This window comes from Colobus angolensis, unplaced genomic scaffold (genome assembly GCF_000951035.1).
Source record: "Colobus angolensis palliatus isolate OR3802 unplaced genomic scaffold, Cang.pa_1.0 Scaffold13, whole genome shotgun sequence".
NCBI classification, from domain to species: domain Eukaryota; kingdom Metazoa; phylum Chordata; class Mammalia; order Primates; family Cercopithecidae; genus Colobus; species Colobus angolensis.
The window spans coordinates 9,308,580-9,330,964 of NW_012114252.1; the positions used below are offsets into that span (position 1 = coordinate 9,308,580).

General features: G+C 42.4%; 1 protein-coding gene and 1 long non-coding RNA gene across 4 annotated transcripts in view; one reads left to right on the plus strand and one right to left on the minus strand.

Annotated features, from left to right (window-relative positions):
• DOCK9 (dedicator of cytokinesis 9) overlaps nt 1-22,385 on the minus strand; it is a 195,795-nt gene that overhangs the window by 27,857 nt on the left and 145,553 nt on the right. For 2 of the 3 annotated variants that reach the window (XM_011933819.1, XM_011933817.1), the window contains 7 exons: nt 16,980-17,117; nt 16,682-16,864; nt 14,923-15,036; nt 14,587-14,802; nt 11,762-11,819; nt 10,811-10,879; nt 9,346-9,452 (listed from right to left, as the gene is read on the minus strand). In XM_011933819.1, the coding sequence (XP_011789209.1) occupies nt 9,346-9,452; nt 10,811-10,879; nt 11,762-11,819; nt 14,587-14,802; nt 14,923-15,036; nt 16,682-16,864; nt 16,980-17,117 (885 nt within the window). The remainder of the gene's footprint in view (nt 1-9,345; nt 9,453-10,810; nt 10,880-11,761; nt 11,820-14,586; nt 14,803-14,922; nt 15,037-16,681; nt 16,865-16,979; nt 17,118-22,385) is intronic. The other variant, XM_011933818.1, reaches the window with a different exon arrangement.
• LOC105505854 lies at nt 17,415-19,947 on the plus strand. Its single transcript, XR_001000822.1, has 3 exons — nt 17,415-17,474; nt 18,332-18,409; nt 19,695-19,947. It is a non-coding gene; the product is annotated as an uncharacterized LOC105505854 (long non-coding RNA).

The window sequence follows — 22,385 nt, forward strand, 5'->3', positions numbered from 1 at the left end:
AAAATAAAATAAAATAAAATAAAATAACCTTATTTTTTACTAGGCTATATAATCTATGTAGTCCCACAGTATCTCATACACATCGGGCAGTCAGTATCTATTGGATGAGTGAGTCGATGTGTACTTTTCTTAGTAATATTAATGATATTTACTAGATAATAATAGCTGTCCTTGTCTGTAAGGAAATACGCTAAGATTCCCTTTACCAAAGCCTTGCATTTCTGACATATCTTAGGTCAAAGACACTGCCAGTGTGTATTTATTATCTTTACTCTCAGCGGTGTTGTGGGACTGCAGTAGAGATGGAAGAATTCTAAGAGGACCTAACTTCCCATGGGGAAGACATATTGTATAACAAGGCATCCTTCTGATAACGAAACCATCAAGGGCATGGAACTTTTCCCATTTTAAAACTATCCTTAGGTTTACTTACAGACTAATCATTTGGCCCCTTTGGTTCTCATCATTGGGCCTTTTCAAAGAAAAATGTAAAGTTATTTTGTTTGTTTGTTTTTGTTTTTTGGTTTTTGAGACGGAGTCTCACTCTGTTGCCCAGGCTAGAGTACAGTGGCACAATCTCGGCTCACTGCAAGCTCCGCTTCCCGGGTTCACGCCGTTCTCCTGTCTCAGCCTCCTGAGTAGCTGGGACTACAGGCACCCGCCACCACGCCTGGCTAATTTTTTTGTATTTTTAGTAGAGACGGGGTTTCACCATGTTAGCCAGGATGGTCTTGATCTCCTGACCTCGTGATCCGCCTGCCTTGAACTCCCAAAGTGCTGGGATTACAGGCGTGAACCAGCCGAGAAATGTAAAGTTTTGTGGAAAACTATAACCATGTAACTTACTAGTTACTATAACTAGTAAGCCATGGTCCTCACGCTAGATGTAAATCTAAATGACACCCTGTCCATTGTGAATCAGATCGGAGACGTAAAGAGTCTTAACTCCTCGCCATACCAGTAATAGCATAAGAAGAATCTGGATCAATTTTAATGCAATCTCATTAAAAATGAAAACGTATTCTCAAAGAGTTACCAAAGTTACGACTATGCACCCTCACCACCACATCATTGAGTCATCCATCAAGTGTATCATTTGTTCAAATATTTTACCAAGCATCTACTACATGCAAGGCACACTGCTTGACACTGGGGTTGTAACACAAGTCTATATAAATAGGATTAAGTTTCTATAATTTATAAAAATTACCCAACAGATTTTTTTCCAGATGTGAAGGGCAGGTTTTGGATGGTCTGTTAGGCTGTGTGTCATGAATGAAATTTGCTTCCTGAAAGACACACATAGTCATCCTCAGAGCAGCCAGAACTGACATACTAGAGGCTCAAGACCACCAACCAGAAGAGATGTGATATACAGGGCAAGACACGGAGGACAGAGGAAAACCCAAGGAATTCAAATACATGGCCAAACTGCAAGTCGCAGGGGCAGGCACTCTGACTTGAGAGCAGTGGGGACTGATTCATTTAATGAGTAGTCAGTGAGTCCCTGGGCGGTAGTGAGGAGGTCAGGCGAAGAAAGATCAGTCAGTTGAAGAAACACTCCCTGTCTCTTAGACCCCGGAGTCTCATGTGGGAGCTAGGTCCAGGAAGAGATGGTAAACGATGGCGGTGAGTGTACTGATAATGAAATGTGCAGGGAGGCAGGAAGGAGCAGCATCTGTCCAGCTGGGACAGGGGAGGGAAGGCAAGGCATGGAAAGCTGAGGAGAGTGATGACCGGCTGGGTCTGAAAAGAGCACCGGGATAGTCAGGGGAAAGTGAAAGGCAGGAGTGGGAATAAGAAGGAAAAGAGAGGAGACAGCCCAGGTTGCAGGAACAGCCCAAGCAAAGGTAAGAGGGTGAAGGCAGCACAGCATGGGAGGATTTCCATGAAGTTTGAGGGTCTGGAATCTAAAATCTCAGAGTGGTAAGAAATGAGGCTGTGGAGGTAGGAAGGGGTATGTTCACTGAACTGGCACACTCAGAGCTTTCTCAAACATAAACAATCAAATGTAGATAATTTTATGAGACATAAAAACATATGTAGATATACATCAACTATCACAACAGACAATAAGGTATTATATAAGGAAGATCTTATTATTTGGTTTTAAAATGATGGTCCGTGTATCCAAGCAAGATACCTGTATACAGCAGTCTTTCAGGTATATTTTAAGTAGCCCTAGATTTAGTCAGTTATTAAATATATGTCAAACAATTTATGGGTGGTTTCCTGAGTCAAATGTTTTTAACTGATAGACTAAGATTTTGGTTTTTTCTTTTTTTTTTTTGAGACAGGTCTTACATGTAAGACCCTTCACCTTCTGCCATGATTGTAAGTTTCCTGAGGCTCCTAGCCATGCTTCCTGTTAAGCCTGCAGAACTGTGAGTCAATTAAACCTCTTTTCCTTATAAATTACCCATTCTCAGGTAGTTCTTTATAGCAGCGTGAGAACAGACTAATACACCCAGCTAATATATGTTTTTTTGGTAGGGATAGGGTCTCACTATGTTTCCCAGCCTGGTCTTGAACTCCTGGGTTCACATGATCCTCCAGCCTTGGCCTTCCAAAGCGCTGGGATAACAGGTGTGAGCCACCACATCTAGCCTAAACTGTGATTTAAATACATGCTATTTTTACTATTGTGTAGTCAAGTTATAAACAAGTGAATAGTTTAATAACAATGAAACCTGAATTTAAGTGGCATATAAGTATTGATATATATGTATGTACCATATGACACAGATAATTGAGTTCATTATGGGGGAACCTGTTATATTTGGTAAAAAAAAAAAAAAAAAAAAAAAAAAAGATGGGCTTCAACAATGGAGAGTCCCCAGAATGGCTGGGAAATAGGAAAGTCTGACAAAGTGAATAGAGCTTAGTAAGTCATTATGAAATAAGTCTCACAATTTGATGGTTATCAAGAATTAGGAAATAACAAATCATTAAGTTTTATACTCTACTGAACATTATTTTGTCTTCTTTTCTGACTCAGAGGCAGTTCAAATTCTATAGGTGATCGGTCCAAATATCACTTATTATTGTAAATAAATGGTATATTATAAAAAGCAGAGTTAGCACAGATTTTACCCAATAACAAACTAAAAATAGCTTTTATATTAAAAAATAAGTCAATCTCTCATAAGAGTGTGGATTGCTGAACATTAAATCCTATTTTAGTAAGCTAAATTATTCTAGTTAATGTCAACTCTATACCTAATCCTTTACAGCTTCTGCATCAAGTAACAATTCTTTGAATAGAAATAACTGGTAATCACCGGCAGTTAAGTTTGAGAGACCATACATCAATACAAAATTATACAGTCACAAAGACCAAGACACAATAACTAAACATTGGAGCATATATGAATAACGTTCTCAGCAATCATTGCACCTGAAAACCAGAACAATGGTCAGATAGTGACAACCTTATAGGGCAGTCATATGGAGTGCCTGATGGTTTTACCACTTTGCTTACAATTTAAATTCCAAGATATTTTTTTCCCATATTGTTGACATATGCAAAGAACTGCTAAGTAATAATTGGCTGGGGGAAAATATTTTATAATATATTTATATTTTTAATATTATAAAATATAATAAAAGGAACTCAGCGCAACAAGTTCATAAGCTATCAAGGAAGCTTTTAAAAATGTAATTAGCCAGGCCCATTTTAGTGTGCCACAGTGATGCAACTGAAGGCACTGAGCATCTGTCTCTGGAAACAGCACATTAACACTGTGTGTGTGTGTGTGTGTGTGTGTGTGTGTGTGGTGTGTGTATGCACATGTGCATGAAAATGCCTGCATGAGCCTATATCTGTGCAGGGTTCTTTAAACATTTTTTCACTGAGATACCATTTGCTCTATTTTAGGATTAATTTAACTAATCTTACCTATGAAGCTAGATGCCATCAGTATTACCTAACCATTTGGGAATAACTGCAAATGTGTGACCTGGCTTAGGCAACGGTGTGCTATCACAGCATAATGCGCATTTTCTGCTATATCGTCATCTCTCAAGGTACAGTTGAGGACCACTTACATCAGAATAATCACCTTGGATGCTTATTAAAATACAGATTCCTGGGCCCCACACCCACCCAACTAAATCTGGGTTTGGGGGATAAGGATGGGAATCTGTATTTGTAGCAGGGATCCAAGTAATTCCTAAGCACCCAAAAGCTTGAGGATTCTCGCACTGGGTGAAACTCTCTGAGGCAGGGACTTTCACTTACACATCCCTGAGCTAGCACATGGCACATGGCCAGTCTATGGAATTCATCAACATGTGTCAATCTAGAAATTTCCAAGTCATTAAGAACTCAGACAACTTCCAGTTCAGACTGGAGGGACTGTGGTTGAGGTGTTTCTCCTTAAAGGGCGGGAAGCAGCAGCAGGAGTGTAGGGTGCTATGGCAGGGACCACAGCTTGCTCACTCTCAGACCTCCGGCCCACAGCTCAGTGCCAAGGAAGCCCAGTCCACATTTGCAAAATGAAGCAGGGCAGTGTGATGTGCTGGCATCCAGCAAAGGCAGAACAGCTACCCAAGCTCCACTGGCCAAGTTCCCTACTCACTGCTACTACAGTTGTGGAGAATCGTTGTAACAGTGAGGATGTGCCATGTGACTTTCATGGCTCCAGGAGCACTGTCAGTCAAGGGTAAAGTGGAGATGAGCTGGCTCTAAAGGTTTTACTGCCACGCTTGGATGAGACGTAAACAGGAATCCCTGAATGTGTTCTGTTGATGTCTCTATCTCCTAGGATAGCCTAAGGATGTAAACACTTTATGTTTCTTACTGGCAACTATTCCTGAGTAGAAACAATTTTGACTAATAGAAGCCAGAGACTGGCCTAGTGAAGTTCATATAACGTTCGTTACATTCAGCAGCAATTCTGCAATGGCGAGACCTGTTGTTCTGTAAAACAACAGTTTTGTGTGCTAGGTAGAGTCAGTTCTCATCATCCGAGGTAGTTATGTTCTATAACGTCACTGTGAATTAGCAAATACTTGCCCGCTTCCCAAAGAAAATGCAAGGTTCAGTTCCTGGGAGCCTCTGGTTACAATATTTTCATTAACCCATCAATACCTACACTTATTTTATGTGTTTTGTTTAAAGACACCTAACTAAATACATATTGTTGATTCATTAACATTAAATATATAGCCAACAGCACTAGAACTCACACCTGAACAAAGCTTATGTAACTCACACTTGGCAGTGTTCTTGCACTTAGGAACTCCAGACAGCACTTAAGCGCTTCCCTGGGGCCATTTTAAACAGCGAACCACCAACAAAATCCACACAAATGTGAAAAACATGGCACTAAGTAGACCACCAAAGGAGGCTTGTTCATGGTGTTATAGGGAAGTGGTCCTGATCCAGATCCCAAGAGAGGGTTCTTGGATCTCGTGTAAGAAAGAATTCAGGGCAAGTCCACAGTGCAAAGTAAAAGCAGGTTTATTAAGAAAGTAAAGTGGTGAAAGTGCAGCTACTCCATAGACAGAGTAGGGTGTTCCTGAAAGTAAGAGGAGGAACACATCCACCCTAGGTACGTTACTCGTATACATGGGGAGATGTGCTCTGCTATGAGGATTTGTGATAAAGGAATAATTTTCTTAATTAATGTATTTTGCAAAAATCAGTATTATCTTTAAAGAAAAATCAGGAATGCCTTTCTTCTCCAGATATTGGGATATCTGGACACTCCCAAGTCTGGGTCTGTCTAGTAAACATTATTAATTTGACCCCTTCAGCGTGAACATCTAGAGGCTCGGAATGCCTGACTTTCTGGGAAAGCAGCCCAGCAAGTCTCAGTCTCATTTTCCCAGCCCTCACTCAAGATGGCGTCAGTCTGCTTTGAACGCCTCTGACCACGGGATGAGAGCTGCGACAAGAAGCAGAGCGTTGCCTGGTTCGGCCTCAGCTAGAAACACAGTTGAGTGGTAAAATCTTTTGATGTTCTGTACATATCCCTGAATGACCACAAAAGTACTATGGAGTATTGATTTGGGGGCTACAAAGAAATTTCAGCAGATAGGTGGATAATGAGGATCCACCTATCTGTACTTTCTACTTTTCCCTCTGGAGCTCCTCTGGGCCCTGTTCTCCCAGGCTCTGCTCTGGGAAGCAGACATAGCAGGACTTCTGCATGGCGACTTCCTGTCCGGTTGCTGTTGAGTTTGGCCAACGGCAGGCCCCAGCAGGATGCTGGGGGGCAGGAGGAGAGTGAGGTGGGCAGTTACTCCTTCCCTCCCTGTGTGGGTGCCCTGAGGAGTCCTTTACTAAAAAGCTCACAGGTCCTGCTAGGTGGTCCTTCTATGTAATTTTTCCCTTTCTCCCACTTTATTCCTAAGGTTAAGGGGTGACACCCAGCTGCTGCTAACCTCGGGGCACTGTAACATTCCTTGTTGGCTTCCCTAAACCCTCTCTGAACTTTTAAAAACAGTCCCTTTCTTAGACTTTCTTCAATCTCCCAGCTATGCTACCTGCATCCTTCCAGGACCTTGGTACTGCATTCATTAACAAGGGAGGGATCTCAAAACTACATGGGCCATGGGGAATTTTGACACCACAGGAAACTTTGAATTCTTCAATCCACACAGGCTCAGTCTTGCGAAACAAAATTGTAAATAGAAATTGGAGGTTTCTCTTTATTAATCAAAAGCAGCTGGAAACGAGTCTGCTCTTTGGATCAGAGTCAAGGAAGGTGGAATTGGTGCCAGTAAAAACTCATTTGAGGCCTGCTGCTAAGAGAATTGAGTATTTTTAGGTAGTGTCCCTTAAAAAATCACTTTAGGAGAACATCTCAGGCATTTAATTATATCTAATAATGTAGATTAAAAGGGCAATGCTTTTTATTAAACTGTGTTATACACTTATTTCCCATCAGATTTTCCCCAAAGTCCTTCCTCTCTGGCAGAGATTTTCATCTCTCTTTTTCTTGCAACATCCTGGCAGCCAATGCAAAAAAGTGCCTGGTAATTTCAGATGTCTTGTCTTTTAGAACACGTTAGTCTTTCCGCTCCCCGTTAGTTTCAATCTGGATGTGCAAGGCTCGCTCAGGACTTTATAACCCTGCTGTGTCATATCCTAATCACCACAGATTGTCATGTACTATGGACCTTGTTAAAGATTTACTAAGTTTATGCTTCAAGGACAAGGTGACAAATCCATCTTCTGAAAATAGCTGATAAAGGGGTCCTTGTCACAGGCTTAGTTATTACTTAGAGGGGGCGCCATTCACTATTTCCCCAAGGCTGTCTGCACTTGATATCACAGGCTAATTCATTAGGCTCTAACATAGTAACTATCTCAGCCTATTACTCAATCAGATGAACAAATGCAAGCTTCCTTTTATCAGCTCTGCAGGATAGGTCACTAAAAATGGTCTACTTTCCAACCTTTAATTGTTCCTGGCATCGCTGCTTTCCTTATCTAATTCTGAACAAAATGGTACACTCCAGAGGTCTGACTTGGCAGAGGAGCCAGGGTGGGTTCTGCAAGGAGACAATGCAGTCATGCCTCTTCTCAGAGAAAAACTCAGTCGAAATTCACCTGAAGTGAGGAGTTCAAAGCCAAGAGTATGTGGGCCTTGATCCTTCGGTGGCAGGTTTCATAACTGAGAGTCAAAAGTAAAACAAACAAAAAAGACCATCCACCCAGGCCTTTCAAGGTGGAGAAACAGCAGAACTGTTAATACCATATAATAACCAATCTCTTTCTTTTTTTGTAGGATACCTAGAAAACTTTATTGGGGTTTAAATTATCTTAATATTTAAACATGAAGTATACTCAATATGTTATCCTTTTAATTCATGCTTAGTTTTTAATTTCGAGGGCCATTTGAGACTAGACAATTTACAACAGTGGTTCTTAAACTTTTTGAGCTCAAGACCCCTTCGTAGATTTTAAGATTTATTGAGGACCCCAAAGTTTATGTGAATGGTATCTCTCAGTATTTGCAATACTAGATACGAAAACTGAAACAAAATTAAGATTTACTTATTAATTTAATGAAAACAATAAACCTATTCCATGTTTTAAAAATAGCATTTTTAAATAAAAAAGGATTTTTTTCCAAATAAAAAAGAGTGACGAGTAGTACTATTTTCCATTTTTACAACGCTCTTTACTGTTTGATTTTGTAGGATAAGCCCGAATGTGCATCCATTCTGCACCCAGCCTCTCTGATAGGTCGTTTGGGTCATTGCACACAAACAAAACCCAGCCTCAGAGACATTCAGTAGCAAGAGTACCGGCCTCAAAGACTCCCTGAAAGGTTCCAGGACCATGCTTAGAGAACAACTGAATTACGGCCTAGCTCATGTCATGAGGATGTGCGTTCAAGGGCCCACCTCCCTGGCATGAGAATGGTTAAAAGCCCCAGTATCAACCATATGCCACACCACTGTGGCCCTGGAAGTCAGGATGAAGCAGGTGCAGCAGAGGCAGAAGAGACTGACTCCTTTCTTGGCTTGCTCCTCCACTCCATGGGAGAAACTGTACAACTTCATTTTCCTTAAAACACGGGCAGGATTAAAAAGCTTTCCCTCAGCTGTTTCATTCTGCCCTGGGCTGAAGGGAGGCAGGTGCACACAAAGAACCCTTCAGGCAGATAGGCATGGAAAAGTAAACAGAGTGAATGCCAGCGGAAAACTGGCATTTATTCAAATATCTAGTTTTATTTCAAAACTCTCCAGTTATAGATAAGTGGCTGCAAGGCTAATCTGTTTTAGCAAGAAACTGAAATTTGCAGAAATTGCTATGGTGATCTAATGTCAAACTTGCTGTTCTCTGTGGGGGGTGGGACAGGGTGGTCCTGTCTCCTAAGGGCCCATAGGACCTGGGCCACAGCACACAGGCAAGGCAGGGACCAAGACCCTAGACAGGGGTTGCTATGACCAGAACCCAAGTCTGGCCTCTCATGCCTTTGAGTTTGGCCCTGGGGAGATGACTGGTGCTGGAGACATTAATTGAAAAGTCAGATTAAAACCAAGAAAACTCATGAGCCAGAGAAATTAACTGCTATAAAGAATGAGAAACTTTATGACCAATATATTGGAACTTTTACTGGATGCATTCAAGTGCTGAGCCTCACTTCACTACAATCTAACCCCTCACAAACTCTTTCCAAAGAAAAGGAGGCACTCCTAGAAGAGGAGAACAGCAAAAGCTTTTGCTGCTCTGCATCAGTTTTCTGGAGAATCATCTCAGTTAGAACTATATGTATGAGCAGCCACAAAGGGAGGAAAAAGCCCTGGTCTGATGCACTAGCAATGCCAACAGCAGGCTCCCAGATACCCCAGTGCCTGAAAGCCCACATGAGTCCAAGCACGCACCTCGTTGAAATGGACATCCTGCATCCCCACGTCTTCCATCATGGAGGCCTCCTCGTCGATGTTTGGGGTAATGACCCTGAAGGCGGTGCATCCTTGTCTAAACATGCCTAGGAAGAGAGGGAGCAGGGAGAGTCAGAGTCAGGAACCTGAACATGGGTGAACCCTGAGGGTTTTTCCCGCCCTGTGTGTTTCTGTGTTGAATGAAATAACGGATTTTGAAATCTCTTAGGCACCAGGCCAGCATTCACGGGAGCACCTGTGTGCTTTTCTTCCCTCTAGTGAACCCTCACCTCTTTCACTTTCTTCTCCTTATCCCTTTTTAATTTTTTATCTACCTTGATTAAAATGTATGCAATCTCTAAATATTAATCTGTAAATAAACTGAGGAATAGGTATTAAATTAATAGTAAAATAACAATATGTGAAAATTTGACTTGGTAGGATGACTTGTGCTGAGATAAGAAAAACGAAGGCAAAGCCAATACAAGAGAGATGTATGATTCAAAAAGAACTGTTTCCTTCAAGCTGCCACCTCACCCACTCTGGCCGGGGAAGAACACATCTCTCAGATGAGAGCTTCCCCACACAACCCTGGTGTAGCTCCATGGCCATAATGGTGAGCGGACAGGCTGCCTTAGCAGGTTCCCACCCCAACAGCCCTGGGGTGGGTGGCTGGCTGCATCAACAGAGTGCATGGATGCCTGGGCACTCTGATTCTCCAGCGGGAAAGGGTGTCAGCTTAGAGGCAGGATCAATGTCTGGGATAAGGATGTTTCTCAAGCAATGACCGCCCATTCGGGACCTTTCCTCATCTCACAGTCACTGGAAAACAGCTTTAAGTCAGTTGGACCACGTCAGCTATGCAAAATGATCAAGTGAAGAAGGGCATGAGATGTTCCCCTACTCTATTTTGAGATAACTGTTCGCAATAAAATAAAATGGAAGTAAAAACTTGAATTGAGACTTCTGCATTTAGGGAGAAAGAGGAACACAGGGCATTTTGAAATCAAGCCTTGAAAACGTAGATCCTAAAGTCAGAGATGTTTCTGCTGCACATGATCCCAGGTTTCCACACTATTCATGGATTACCTAGCATCTGCCACTATCCCCGTTTAGTTTTTATTTGTTATATGGAAACAAGAGTCCCCCATGAAAAGCGTTAATCTAGGGGCTTGAGGATACATTAACATACAAACTAGAAAATTAAAAACCAACCACCCCTGCTTTAGGCTACGGAGAACATTTCACCACTAACTCGGCGCCAATGGAGTAACCAAAGTGGTGGCCAAGGTGCTTTCCTCTTGTGCCCACAGGAATAGACCACCAGCCAACCAGAGAGCCACAGAGTCGGAGGGAAGGAGAGTGAAGTCTGTCCATGCAAAGTTGGAAGGGCAAATCCCCCACCATGGGAGGGCAGGTGACCAGGCAGGGGGTCCCCGGGGGCTGGGCTGATCCTCAGGCTCACCTCCCCGGCTCCTCCTCAGGCAGGCGCTATGGCTGTGGGGGAGAAGGGGCGGCTCCCACTGGACTGCTTCTAAACATGAGGAAATGCATCACCTGATAAAAGGTCTCGACAGGAAATAGTACTGGTATTAAATGAACATGGAGCCCTTTCCAAATTTTTCTGTTTGGGGCTCTGCTGTTTCATTCCGAATAGCCAGCTGCACCAGAAATATAGTTTGTGGCCTCGGCATCTTTGGTTTCACACTATTTCTCACTTCGTACGTCTATTCCTCCTTAGCCCAGATCTGGTGCTGCTGTTTGTCCCATGTAACTCACGCAGACTACCAGCTTTTCTAAGAACCACAGTATTCCAAAAATAAATGTCACCATTTGGGGCTGTGCTGATTTTGAAGTGGAAATGTGCACCTGCTGTTTAACCACAGGGAACCTGTGAAAGACTTCACGGCCTGCTCGTCTGGGAACAAAGGCAGAGTGCACAAATGCAGCATCGCTCCTTGTCCCCTCTCCTTCCTCTGAGAGACAAGGTTTCCACCAGAAAGGCTGCCTTCTCAGACAATAAAGCCAGCTGGGCTGCGTTGCAGAAATGCTGTCTGATAATCTCCCGTTACAACTTTTTGATTGCCTAATCGTTCCAGTGGGAACTATCTTAAGGGAAAAATATCTTCTTAGCTCTAGATTTGGCCAGATGCAAAACTCATTAACTAGTTTTTGCAGAGTGAAGCTGTCAGAGGAAGTTACATGACAACACGTCATCTACTTTTCTGTCTAGTCCTGGAATTTCTGCTGTGCCCACCAATTCAAGCAAACGTCATGCCAGGGAATAAAACAATGAACACACTTCACAAACACACAAATTCCCACCTTCCAATCTTCCTGAATGGCTCTCACTTGTCTGCTGCTTTGTATGATTTTATACTAATTAATTTCACAAAACACAGGAATAATTCCTTACCTTTCCGTGTGAGATATTCTGCCACCAGGGCTGTTACATGGACATAGCACATTGCTGCCTATAATAGAAGACACATGCCTCAGCATCATCATTCATAACAGCACGTCATAATGCTCCCATGCAGACAGAAATCTAATCAATGTATGAACGTATATATTAGATCTCAGTGCACCAGCTAGTGTTTCTAATAGCTGACATCTTACCCTTTGAAAAGAGTGGAACCACTCACATAAGCTGAAAATTTGAAATTGGAGTTGAGATAAATGGCAGTAAATTTACTAAAACTTGTTTCTATATAGAATTATTATATTTGCAAAGTAAAAGATAAAAGCAGCATTTTTCTCTTACTATACCTAATATTTCTGCATCATTTCTCTCAAAGTGAAAAGAGGATGCTTTGAAGAAAGCATGTGCTCCTCCCTAGATTCTGAGACAATGGCTCAAATTTCAGGTGCTAATATATTTTTTGCTTGACTTAAAAATTAAGAGCAAGTTATAATTTTTTCCAAACATAAAATTCTAAATAAAAATCATAATTTAACCTTAAATCGGTAACATTATACATATCTTTTTTTTTTTTTTTTGAGACGGAGTCTCGCTCTGTCGCCCAGGCTGGAGTGCAGTGGCCGGATCTCAGCTCCCTGCAAGCTCCGCCTCCTGGGTTTACGCCATTCTCCTGCCTCAGCCTCCCGAGTAGCTGGGACTACAGGCGCCCGCCACCTCGCCCGGCTAGTTTTTTGTATTTTTTTTTAGTAGAGACGGGGTTTCACAGTGTTAACCAGGATGGTCTCGATCTCCTGACCTCGTGATCCGCCCGCCTCGGCCTCCCAAAGTGCTGGGATTACAGGCTTGAGCCACCGCGCCCGGCCATACATATCTTAAATTGAAAGAAAAAAGAAATTCTTTTCACCAAATTGCCATGGTGTTATAAAGATCGAAGACAGCTGTTGGAAGCGAACCCGCTGCAAGGTTCTAATGCGTGTGGTTCTGTGCCTGTCAGCGGGGTGAGCGCCACCGCGTGGTGCCCTCATCTAGACCCTCACCCCTAGCTAGCCAACAGACACCGGCGGAGGCTGCTCCACGTGCACGTGTGTCAACGAATGTCAGCAGTGTGGCATGCACTCTGATGTGTGCAGAGAGAAGTCTGTTGGAGAGTGGAGTTATGCACTGTCCAGTCCTCAGAGGCAGAGTTCATGCCTCCCACGTGTGTCCCTCTTGCAGTGCACAGCAGGGTCACATGCACTGAACAGGCAGGAAAGTACATGATGGGTTACTGAGCACATCCACAAAACCAGACACAGCAAGGGCAATAAGAAATCTTATAAATTAGCTGCTTTTGTCCCCTATTCACTGGGTATACTGGGTTGGGTGTTGTCCCCCCAACATTTATGGCCTCCCTGAGAACTCACAATGTGATATTATTTGGAAACAGGCTCTGTGTGGGTGTAATTAGTTAAGATGAGGTCATACTGGTGTGTGGTGGGCCCTAAATTCAACATTACTGGTGTCACAGAAGAGGAGAGGAGAGGCAGGGACACAGACACATGGGGGAGGATGCCATGAGACCACGAGGCAGCGACTGGAGGGATGTGGCTACAAGCCGAGGAACATCAAGACTGCTGGTCACACAAAGAGCTCAGGGACAGGCATGGAACAGGTTCTCCCTGAGGACATTCGGAGATGCGACCCTGCTGCCACTGCAATCTTGGACTTCTGCCTCCAGAACTGTGAGAGGATACATTTCTGTGTGAAGCCACTCAGTCTGGGTACTTTGTTACGGCAGCCGTGTAAAACTAATTCACAGAGGAACAGCTGAAGCTCAGTGAGTTCTTCCTTTCTTTTTTTTTTTTCTTGAGACCTAGGCCACATAGGTCATTAAAGAATCTTAAATTCTTAGAACGATAGAAAAATTACTTCTCTTAGTTATTCCTTTTTATTATGGCCAATGTGCGGTTTACATTAAATTTATAGTCAAACAAAACTGTCATGTTAATGTGTGCTTTTTAGCATATTGAACTCCTTGAAAAATAAATATGTAAATATAGTTAAAATTTTCAGACTTAGAGTATGTTTATTAATTCAAACAGTTATAAAAGTTTAAAAGTCAAAACTTGCTTGCTATAGTAATACCATTGATCATACCTAAACATCTCAGGCACAGACACTGAATGAGTTCTCCTGGGAGCACAGACTGCCTTACAGCCAATTGTTTTCTCCAATTCCCCATTTTACAGATGATGTCATTGAGCAACAGAAGGGTTAAAAAACTGGCTCAATGTCACAGAGTTAATTAATACTGGATCTTGGATTTAAAGTCCAGTATTACTTGTACTGGAGCCCACACACCCAACTCCCAGCCATGCAGTCTACATATCGAAACACATCAGCTCTGCATAGAAGGGAGTGCTGGAATACCTACTGCACCCACAAAAGGAAATGGATTACCTCACGCAGGAGAAAGCAACACCTGTCATTACCTTGAATAACAGGAGGAATTCATTTTATCATAAAATAGCTGAATTTTAGAACTACAGAGGAGTTTTGATGTGTATTTTAATTAGCAGGAAACTGTATGAATAGGTTTAAGAGCTTAAACAATGCTCTTCAGTGGCAAAAATAACCTCTTACAATTTGTTTTAAATTATTAAAATGCTCAACTAACTATGAAGTCACCCTGAGTCTCATACTGTTTAAAGTTTTGCACATTTTTAATTGGTTTTTGATTCATGGGATAATTTTTCTCAAAACTGGCTTATTTTAGTGAATGGGGCCTCACTGTTTTTTTTTTTTTATCAAAAACCCGATCAAGTGGCTGGCAGGGCTACCTCCGAGAGATCGCCGTTTTTGACGTGGATCCTGGCCATGCTGTCGAGCCACGTCTTCCTGAGCTCAGGCGTGCTGGCATAGGATTTGGCCAGGCTGTACTGGAGGTCCACCAGCATCTCCGGGTCATTCTCGTGTTCCTTCATCTGGGCGGTGGCCATTAGCACCGTGCGTATCCTTTTGGTCAAGTCCTTCACATCGGAGGAGAAGCTGGTGTGCTAAAACAAGGGTGGAAGAAGAAAGGACACGTGGCTTCCTCTGTTTTCTGCCTCTCCATATGCACCTCAGGTGCTGAGGCAGAGTCTTGGGGTGAAACTAACATGGGCCAGGCTACCCACCTTGATGAGCCGGTCACTGTTGGCACAGTTGTTGATGATGGACAGGGACTGCTGGAATCTGGTTCCCCCAATGCCAACAACGTCTGCTATCAGCTGGCTGACGGATATGATGACCTTAGGGACACACAAACATGAGCAAATCAATTTACCTTCAAATGACTGCCCAGGCTGGGCTTCTGTGTTCAGTCAGGATGTGCCTGAGGACAGGGGCAAGTGGGGGTTGGGGGGTGCTTTAAGCAGGGGTCGCTCCAGTGTGGGAAACAATGTCTGAGGTACTTTCTTCCCCTTTAAGAGTAATTCCAGAAAGTGATTCTGCTAGCCTTAAAAAACATTGTTTGCAAAGCAAAATGCTGATCAGGAGAGCAAAGGGAGGAGAATGAGATAAGCCCATCCACTTATCTATTACCTTCTCCAACCAAGAGGGAGACATGATTTCTTTCTCAGTTTTCAGTTTGAACTTATATGTATTAAATATGCAATGGGTAGACTGTCCTTTGCAATACTTTATCAGAACATGGATATATTAACTATGCCATGGGGGGCTCTGTCTTTTTTTGGCTCTATGAATAGCACTGCCTTTACCCAACTGTTTGAGCTAAAGCATGGAGGCCATCTTTATTTATCCTTTTCCTTCACCACACCCAGGTATAATCAGTCACCAAATGTTGTCAACTCAATCTCCTCTTCCTTCTGACCTCACCATCCCTGGTCTAGGAGAGCATCCTCTCTGACCTAGCTTTGACAATGGTCTCCCTAGCTGAGGTCTAGACTAGCCTTGACCCATCATCAACACTGGAGTCCAGAAGATCTGTCCAAATGCGCCACGATTTGAATATGCAACCACGGGTCCTCCTCAACTCCTTCTCACCCATATTCTAAACTCTGCAGTAAGGAACGTCTCTAGTTCCCCAGACAAGTGCTTCCCCGTGGTTCACTGTGGCCTGGAACACGCTCACCGCTCTTCAACCATGAGCCCTATGCATCCTTCACATCCTCCAGGTGCCCCTCCTGATCCACTCAAGTTCCTCTACAACAGCAGTGGTCACACTTGTACTCTAAGAGTTCCAGGGCTTGTCTGTGACCTCCATGAGACTCCACTCCATGAGGGCTGGGAGAGGGTTCTTTTGTTCATGGTTGTATCCATGAATGCTATGTGGACCATAAATATTGTTTCCAAAAAAAGGGTTAAATGCGGAGATGGAAAAGGGATACCTACCATGTGTTTGTAGAAAAAGAGAGTTTACAAAAATAGAGAAGTTTGGTCATTATCTTGGCTGGCTCTCAGAGCACAGAATTTAGGATGCTTTAACTCTGGTGAGACAGCAGATGTGTCAGTAGATAGAGGACAGAAAAGAACCACTTCGGTTGGGCTTTTTGTTTCTTACCTAAAATGTTTACTATTAAGCATCCTCACATAGTGGCATAGTTAATATATCCATGTTCTGATAAAGTATTGCAAAGGACAGTCTACCCACTGCATATTTCATACAAGTTCAAACTAAAATGCAATGGAATTTTAATCAGTCCGATATTGACTCAATATTTAAATGTCAATTTACCAACAGAAATGCATCTCGGGCCCAGATCTTATAGTAATGGAGCGTGAAATAAACCAAGCCAGCAAATGTGGCTTCCCAGTTTTCCAGATCTTGCAGTATCTTTATGACAAGGGAAATTGGTCAATGTGATACTCCAAGTTTTCCTGATACAGCAGGGTTGCACAGAGTAAATCTGTATTGGAAAGCTAAACCACACGCACTTGCAAATGTGTCCGGACAAAGGACTTCTTTCCAGTGTAATCGAAGTTGTTCCTCATCAGGAAGTAGAGCAGCTGGGAGGCCTCGGTCCTGATGGAGCTCAGCTTAGAGTTGCAGCACTTGAGAATCTCGTAACACAGAGCCGCACACATGTCGGCTCGGCCTTCATAGAATGTTGAGGGAAACTAGACAGGATGAGAGGAAGCAGATAAACCACAGACAGGTCAGTGCTCGGTAATGTGCCCTTCAATTCCGGCGGAAGGAGGAAAACTTCTAACCATCACCCATGAAGCAACTTACCTTATAAATTAAGGACCTTAAGGCAGTGAAGACATTTTTTAAAGCCGTTTCAGACTGATGTTTTTGAAGAAAACACAGGTAGACATCAAAAACTTTTTTCATGAGAGGATTATGTCCATGGTCAGTCAGGAGCTGGTTCTGAAAACAGACATTGACGGCTTTGTTAGACATACTAGTCACCTCTGGTAGGTTACACGCAATTTCAGCCTCGAGACTTACATTTTCTAAGTATTAAGACAACTTACACTTCTTTAAACAAACTCTGCCTTGAATCCTCTAGGAAAGTACAGAATTCTTTTGTAGAACGAACTATCAATATATTTATGTTTTGGTGATAAGCCTCCCAGCAAACTGTAATACAGTTGAAAGAAACACTTGCTTAGTACTGACTGGGCTTCTCCTTATTAATATGTACTCATTTTTACTGTCTACCAGCAGCTGATACAGAGGTGTCATTTGTGACATCTTAATTCCAACAGGGAAGTGCCATCACACGTATGCGTTAAATACAGATGGGAAAAAATACTCAAGTAAGGTATATGAAACAGGGCTTCCAAAAGGGAAAGGTGATCTCCCCCGGCCTCTAAGGCACTCTGCTAAGTTATGAATAACCAGAGAGTTTGGGAAGGTGGAAAATGTGCAGGCTTTGGTCAGGTACCACTTATCATGGGTGTGAATTTGCCAGGTAAACTGAGTCTCAGCATCCTCATCTCTAAAACGATGACCCTATAACTGACCTTGAACAGCGACTGTGGAGACATGAGATCAAGTGGAGAAACCATGTGATGCGTACTTTGGTCTAGCTCAGTAGGCGGTATCTAGCAGGGTTTTAACATTTGTGGATTTTACTTATCAAAGAAAACAAGAAGACTATAATCTGCTTCTAGTCACTCAAGATTTCCTTGTGTCAGTAGAAAATTCACACAAATTAAACACTTTGGAAGCCTGGTTGGCTACAACTCCCATCAACTGCAGAATATACACAGCAGCTAGAGGTGTGGCCCAGCAAGCAGCCAGGATGAGCTTCGTGTCTAAACGTGCACGACACTGAAGAGCACCGCTTTCCAACACGGACAAGCTGTCTGAACAAAGCTCTGTCGGGGAACGATATGTGTGTGCATTCTGCATAAGTAGGCAGATTCGACATTTATAAAAAAAAAAAAGAAAATGTCAAGAGGCCAGTATCTCAAACCAATCTTACAATTCGGCCAAATGAACAGGGGTAACTTACGTCCATATAATTTTGCTATATAGGAAATTATGCTTGCAGTCATAGTTTCAGAGCAACATCTACCTTGTCTTGTTGGAGGGAAATTTTTCCTCAAGGAGTAAGTTTTTGTTTTTTTTTTTAGGTCCAGTGAATTGTGGATGTATCACAGCTGGCAGAACACCGGGAATTCACAGTGATCTTTCTATCATGAAATACTAAGGTACCATATTGAACTCCATCATGTGAAAGGCGAGCAATTTAATGAGCAGAAAATAGAACTATTTAAATGAATATGATCTAATTCTCAACCATGAGCAGCTGTTCACCAAAAAAAAAAAAAAAAAAAGTGATTTCCAGTGTTTGGGGAACTGCTTACAAGTTTTATCTATGAACGCCATTTTCTCAGGAGCCGTAGTTTGAAAGCCTTGCTTTTCTCCAATGTATTTACATTCCTAATTATGACTGGATTAAGTTTTGGGTGAATCTGGAGGTGACCTTTCATTTTCTTAGCACTCTTTGCTATCCAGGAGATATGGTTTCTACAAAAATTCCCAAGCTTCCCAGTTCTGCTGTCTGAACTGGCCCATTTTTCTAATGTTTCTCTATTTTTCCCATGTTTCTCTATTTGAGTTCAATTTCTCCTCCTTTCCCTCTCTACGGTCATGGCCTTTACTTCTTATTTTCAGGATTTAGTCCTCTTCAGCTCTCATCTCAAAACTTGTTTGCAAGAATGGAGTTAAAGCTCATTTACATTATGTATCCCATAACCTGTTGTAAACCTCAAATATATACAATAAAATTTGTATTAAAAAAGACTTAAATAACTTCCATTTAAATGGATAAAGGACTTTTTGTCCCAGACAAAAGGGACAGTTTCCTAGCTACTTGCCTTTATTTTCCAGTCACTTTTCTTCCCTCTTTTTCTGTGTCTCCCTGCTGCTTTCTCATGAAATAGAAGGTAACATACACTAAATACAAACACATCTTTGAACATTCAGAAAGGCCCACAGAGGGCAAAAAGAGCAAAACAAAAATCACCCTTAACTGTTCCACTCAGAAATATCCACAGGTAACAAGGCTGGGTATCTTATTTCTATCTTTTTATCCCTATAGACTCTTGCTGAAGATGGGAAATTTTCACTTAGGAAATTAAATGACACATTAGAATAATATAAAGGCATGGCTTATTTCTAGCAATAAAGTGGAGACTGCTTCTCCAGGAATTCTCTGTCCTGGATTCAGGTTTGACCACTGTAACATGGTCTCTTATGGAGCTTAATCCAGGAGACGGGCCTTTCAGCAAACGAATGCTCAGTATCAGTAATTTCTAAAAGATCCAGGAACACAGAGGAAAACAAACCTCGGGTGTCAAAATGAGGTGACTGGAACAAAGTTAATTTAAGACAGCAAACTCTTCCCAGTCAGACAGCATTTATCATTATGTACACAATTATTTTAAAATAACATTAAAAAATCAGTTTGGAGAAGAGCCATTTCTGTTACAGATGCTTGCCAATCACTAAGATGACCTAAGCCCCATGTGTCTGCAGACCAGGCTTATGGTTGAGCAAAGCAGATCACAAGCTGCCTTGCAAGCCTCCGGCTGCCCATGTGCTCCTCCCTGTCTTGGTTCCTATCGCCCCTGATTATGTGTTAGTTCTCATTGTGCAGTTCAGATCAAGAAGAGGTACTAAATGGAACTGCTAAAAATACATTTCCAGATTAAATCTGTGAACACATTAAAAATATCATAAACTACTTGAAGGCCAGCATTGGCTTGGGATTGTGTTAATAACAGACATTAGAAAAACCATATTTTTCTGCATGTGACAATCTGTTTACAAAACAAACCCTTTTACGTAGTAAGTGAGATAACATGTGTGAATGTGTCCAGATTTGTATATATCTGCTATCTGCTAAGTGTTTGGTAATTTTTTTCTTCTGTCTGCATAAGAGATCATCCAAATACCTTGATCTTTACTCAACTCCATCTTTCTCTCTCTCTCACACACACACAAGCACACTCACACACATCTGACTTAGTGGAGAACAAGACCTTTGGACAGGCCAGTTGTGTAGTGATCTTGGGCAAATTTCCTAATTTCTCCCAGCCACAATTTCCTCATCCATAAAATGTCGGATAATTCGATCTATCAGGCAGAGCTGTTATGAAGATTAATGCCTGAGGCACAGAAGGCACTCAATACATAGCAGGAAGCTAATGTAATAATAATAAGCAGAATTCTGGGCTTAAATCTTTCAAACATTTTATCTTACTAGGAAATTGAGTTCTGGATTGTCTTTGGCAATCTATTAGATGTAGCCAATTAAGAGAGTCAGTAACCACAGAGTTATACCTGCTAAAGATGACTTTCTTGAATTATGCCAGCTCACTCACTGTTCTATCTCTTCTGATATGGTCCAACTGATACCTCAACTGAGTAAATATTTGCAAAGATAGATCCCAGTGACTGCTGTGCCAATGAGCCTCTCGTATCTGTGAGTTTAAGCCAGGGAAGACTGTCTTACCACACGGCCCAACATCCAGTAATGCCACAGAGCGCACCATACATTCGCCTACCTTCCAGTGGGGGTGCTGAGCTTTAAACAGGAAACATTTTTTGCATGCAGGCATATAAACCTGGACACAGATCACCTTAGCTCCAGAAGCTCAATCTTCCTCGGGTGTCTCAGGGATCAGGCCCTTTGCCATAGGACCAGTGAGGAGCAAACACAGGTAAAAGTGCTTACTGTTAACCTGGAGTTCACATCTGAGCCCCTCACTACCTTCCCATTCCCAGACTGGAGGCCAGATATTTAGAAATCTAGGAATAGTGACAAATACTCTTCTTTACCACTCTTTTTTTTTGTTTTTTTTTGAGACGGAGTCTTGCTCTGTCGCAAGGCTGGAGTGCAGTGGCGTGATCTTGGCTCACTGCAACCTCTGCCTCCTGGGTTCAAGCGATTCCCCTGACTTAGCCTCCCGTAGCTGGGACTACAGGCACACATCACCACGCCTGGCTACTTTTTTTGCATTTTAGTAGAGACGGGGTTTCACCATGTTGGCCAGAATGGTCTCGATCTCCTGACCTCATGATCCGCCCGCCTTGGCTTCCCAAAGTGCTAGGATTACAAGCGTGAGCCACTTCACCAGGCCCCTCTTCTTTACTATTAAGTGAGAAACTTGAAGGGGGCTGAATGAGAACTGCAGGCTGTTGGGTAAGGAAACCATCACTGTTCTCATAGGTGCACAGACTGCGCTTGTGCCCCATGTGCCTGGAGCTCATCCCATGCTGCTCTGCAGCTCCAGAATTTCCTGCTTATTTAACTGGTGGGGCACAGGCAGAGAGGGGAAGAAGGTGTTGCCACCGCTGTTCTAAACTTAATGATTCATGTTTGAGACTGATACAGGTATGCATAGCCAGACATTTACTTTTAAAACCTTCCTTGCCTATTTACCAAGAATTTTTAACTAAAAATACCCACAAGAAAAGAGAGGTTCCAAAGCCTCTTTCATGTTTCTAGTAGAGCCACTACGATGCTCAGGTGTCATGCCCAGAGTTTCTGATTCAGTGGGTCTGGGTAGTGACCCAAGGATTTCCATTTCTGACACGCTCCCAGGGCTGCAGCGGCCGCTGGCCTGGACGCCACACTCTGAGAGCCCCCGGAGTAGAGGCTCCAGGTAACGCGGCACTCCCACCCCTGAGCTCACTTCATTCAAGCTCATTTCCCCGTCTCTCAACTGGGCTCCTAGGCATGAGCTTCATGCGGACAAGAGTGGGATGGCGGCTGAAGAGAGTAAAGATATATAATAATAAAGTGACACAATGTCAGGAAAACTATCATTATTCTTCCTAATAAAGGAATATGCTTTATGAGTAGTGAAGACAAGTAAAGCAGAGAATGACTTTGGTTCTATTTCCCAAATACCCTTGCAAATAAGCAAACTGTTCCAGTATTTATGGCATATAAACACTCATTCAGTCTCTCCTTTCTATGCTAGAAATGGAAGTATACGTTTAGCAAGAATGAGAAGTATTCGGTTCCTAAAAACAGCAGTGGCTGAAAAGTCCATCTCCACCTACTTGAAAATTACTTGCTAAAACTTAAAAACAATACAAAAAAAAAAAAAAGTTTCGTTTCTCCGAAATGGAATGGTTTTTTAACGTAACGTAGTATAAAAAAAAAAAACTGAA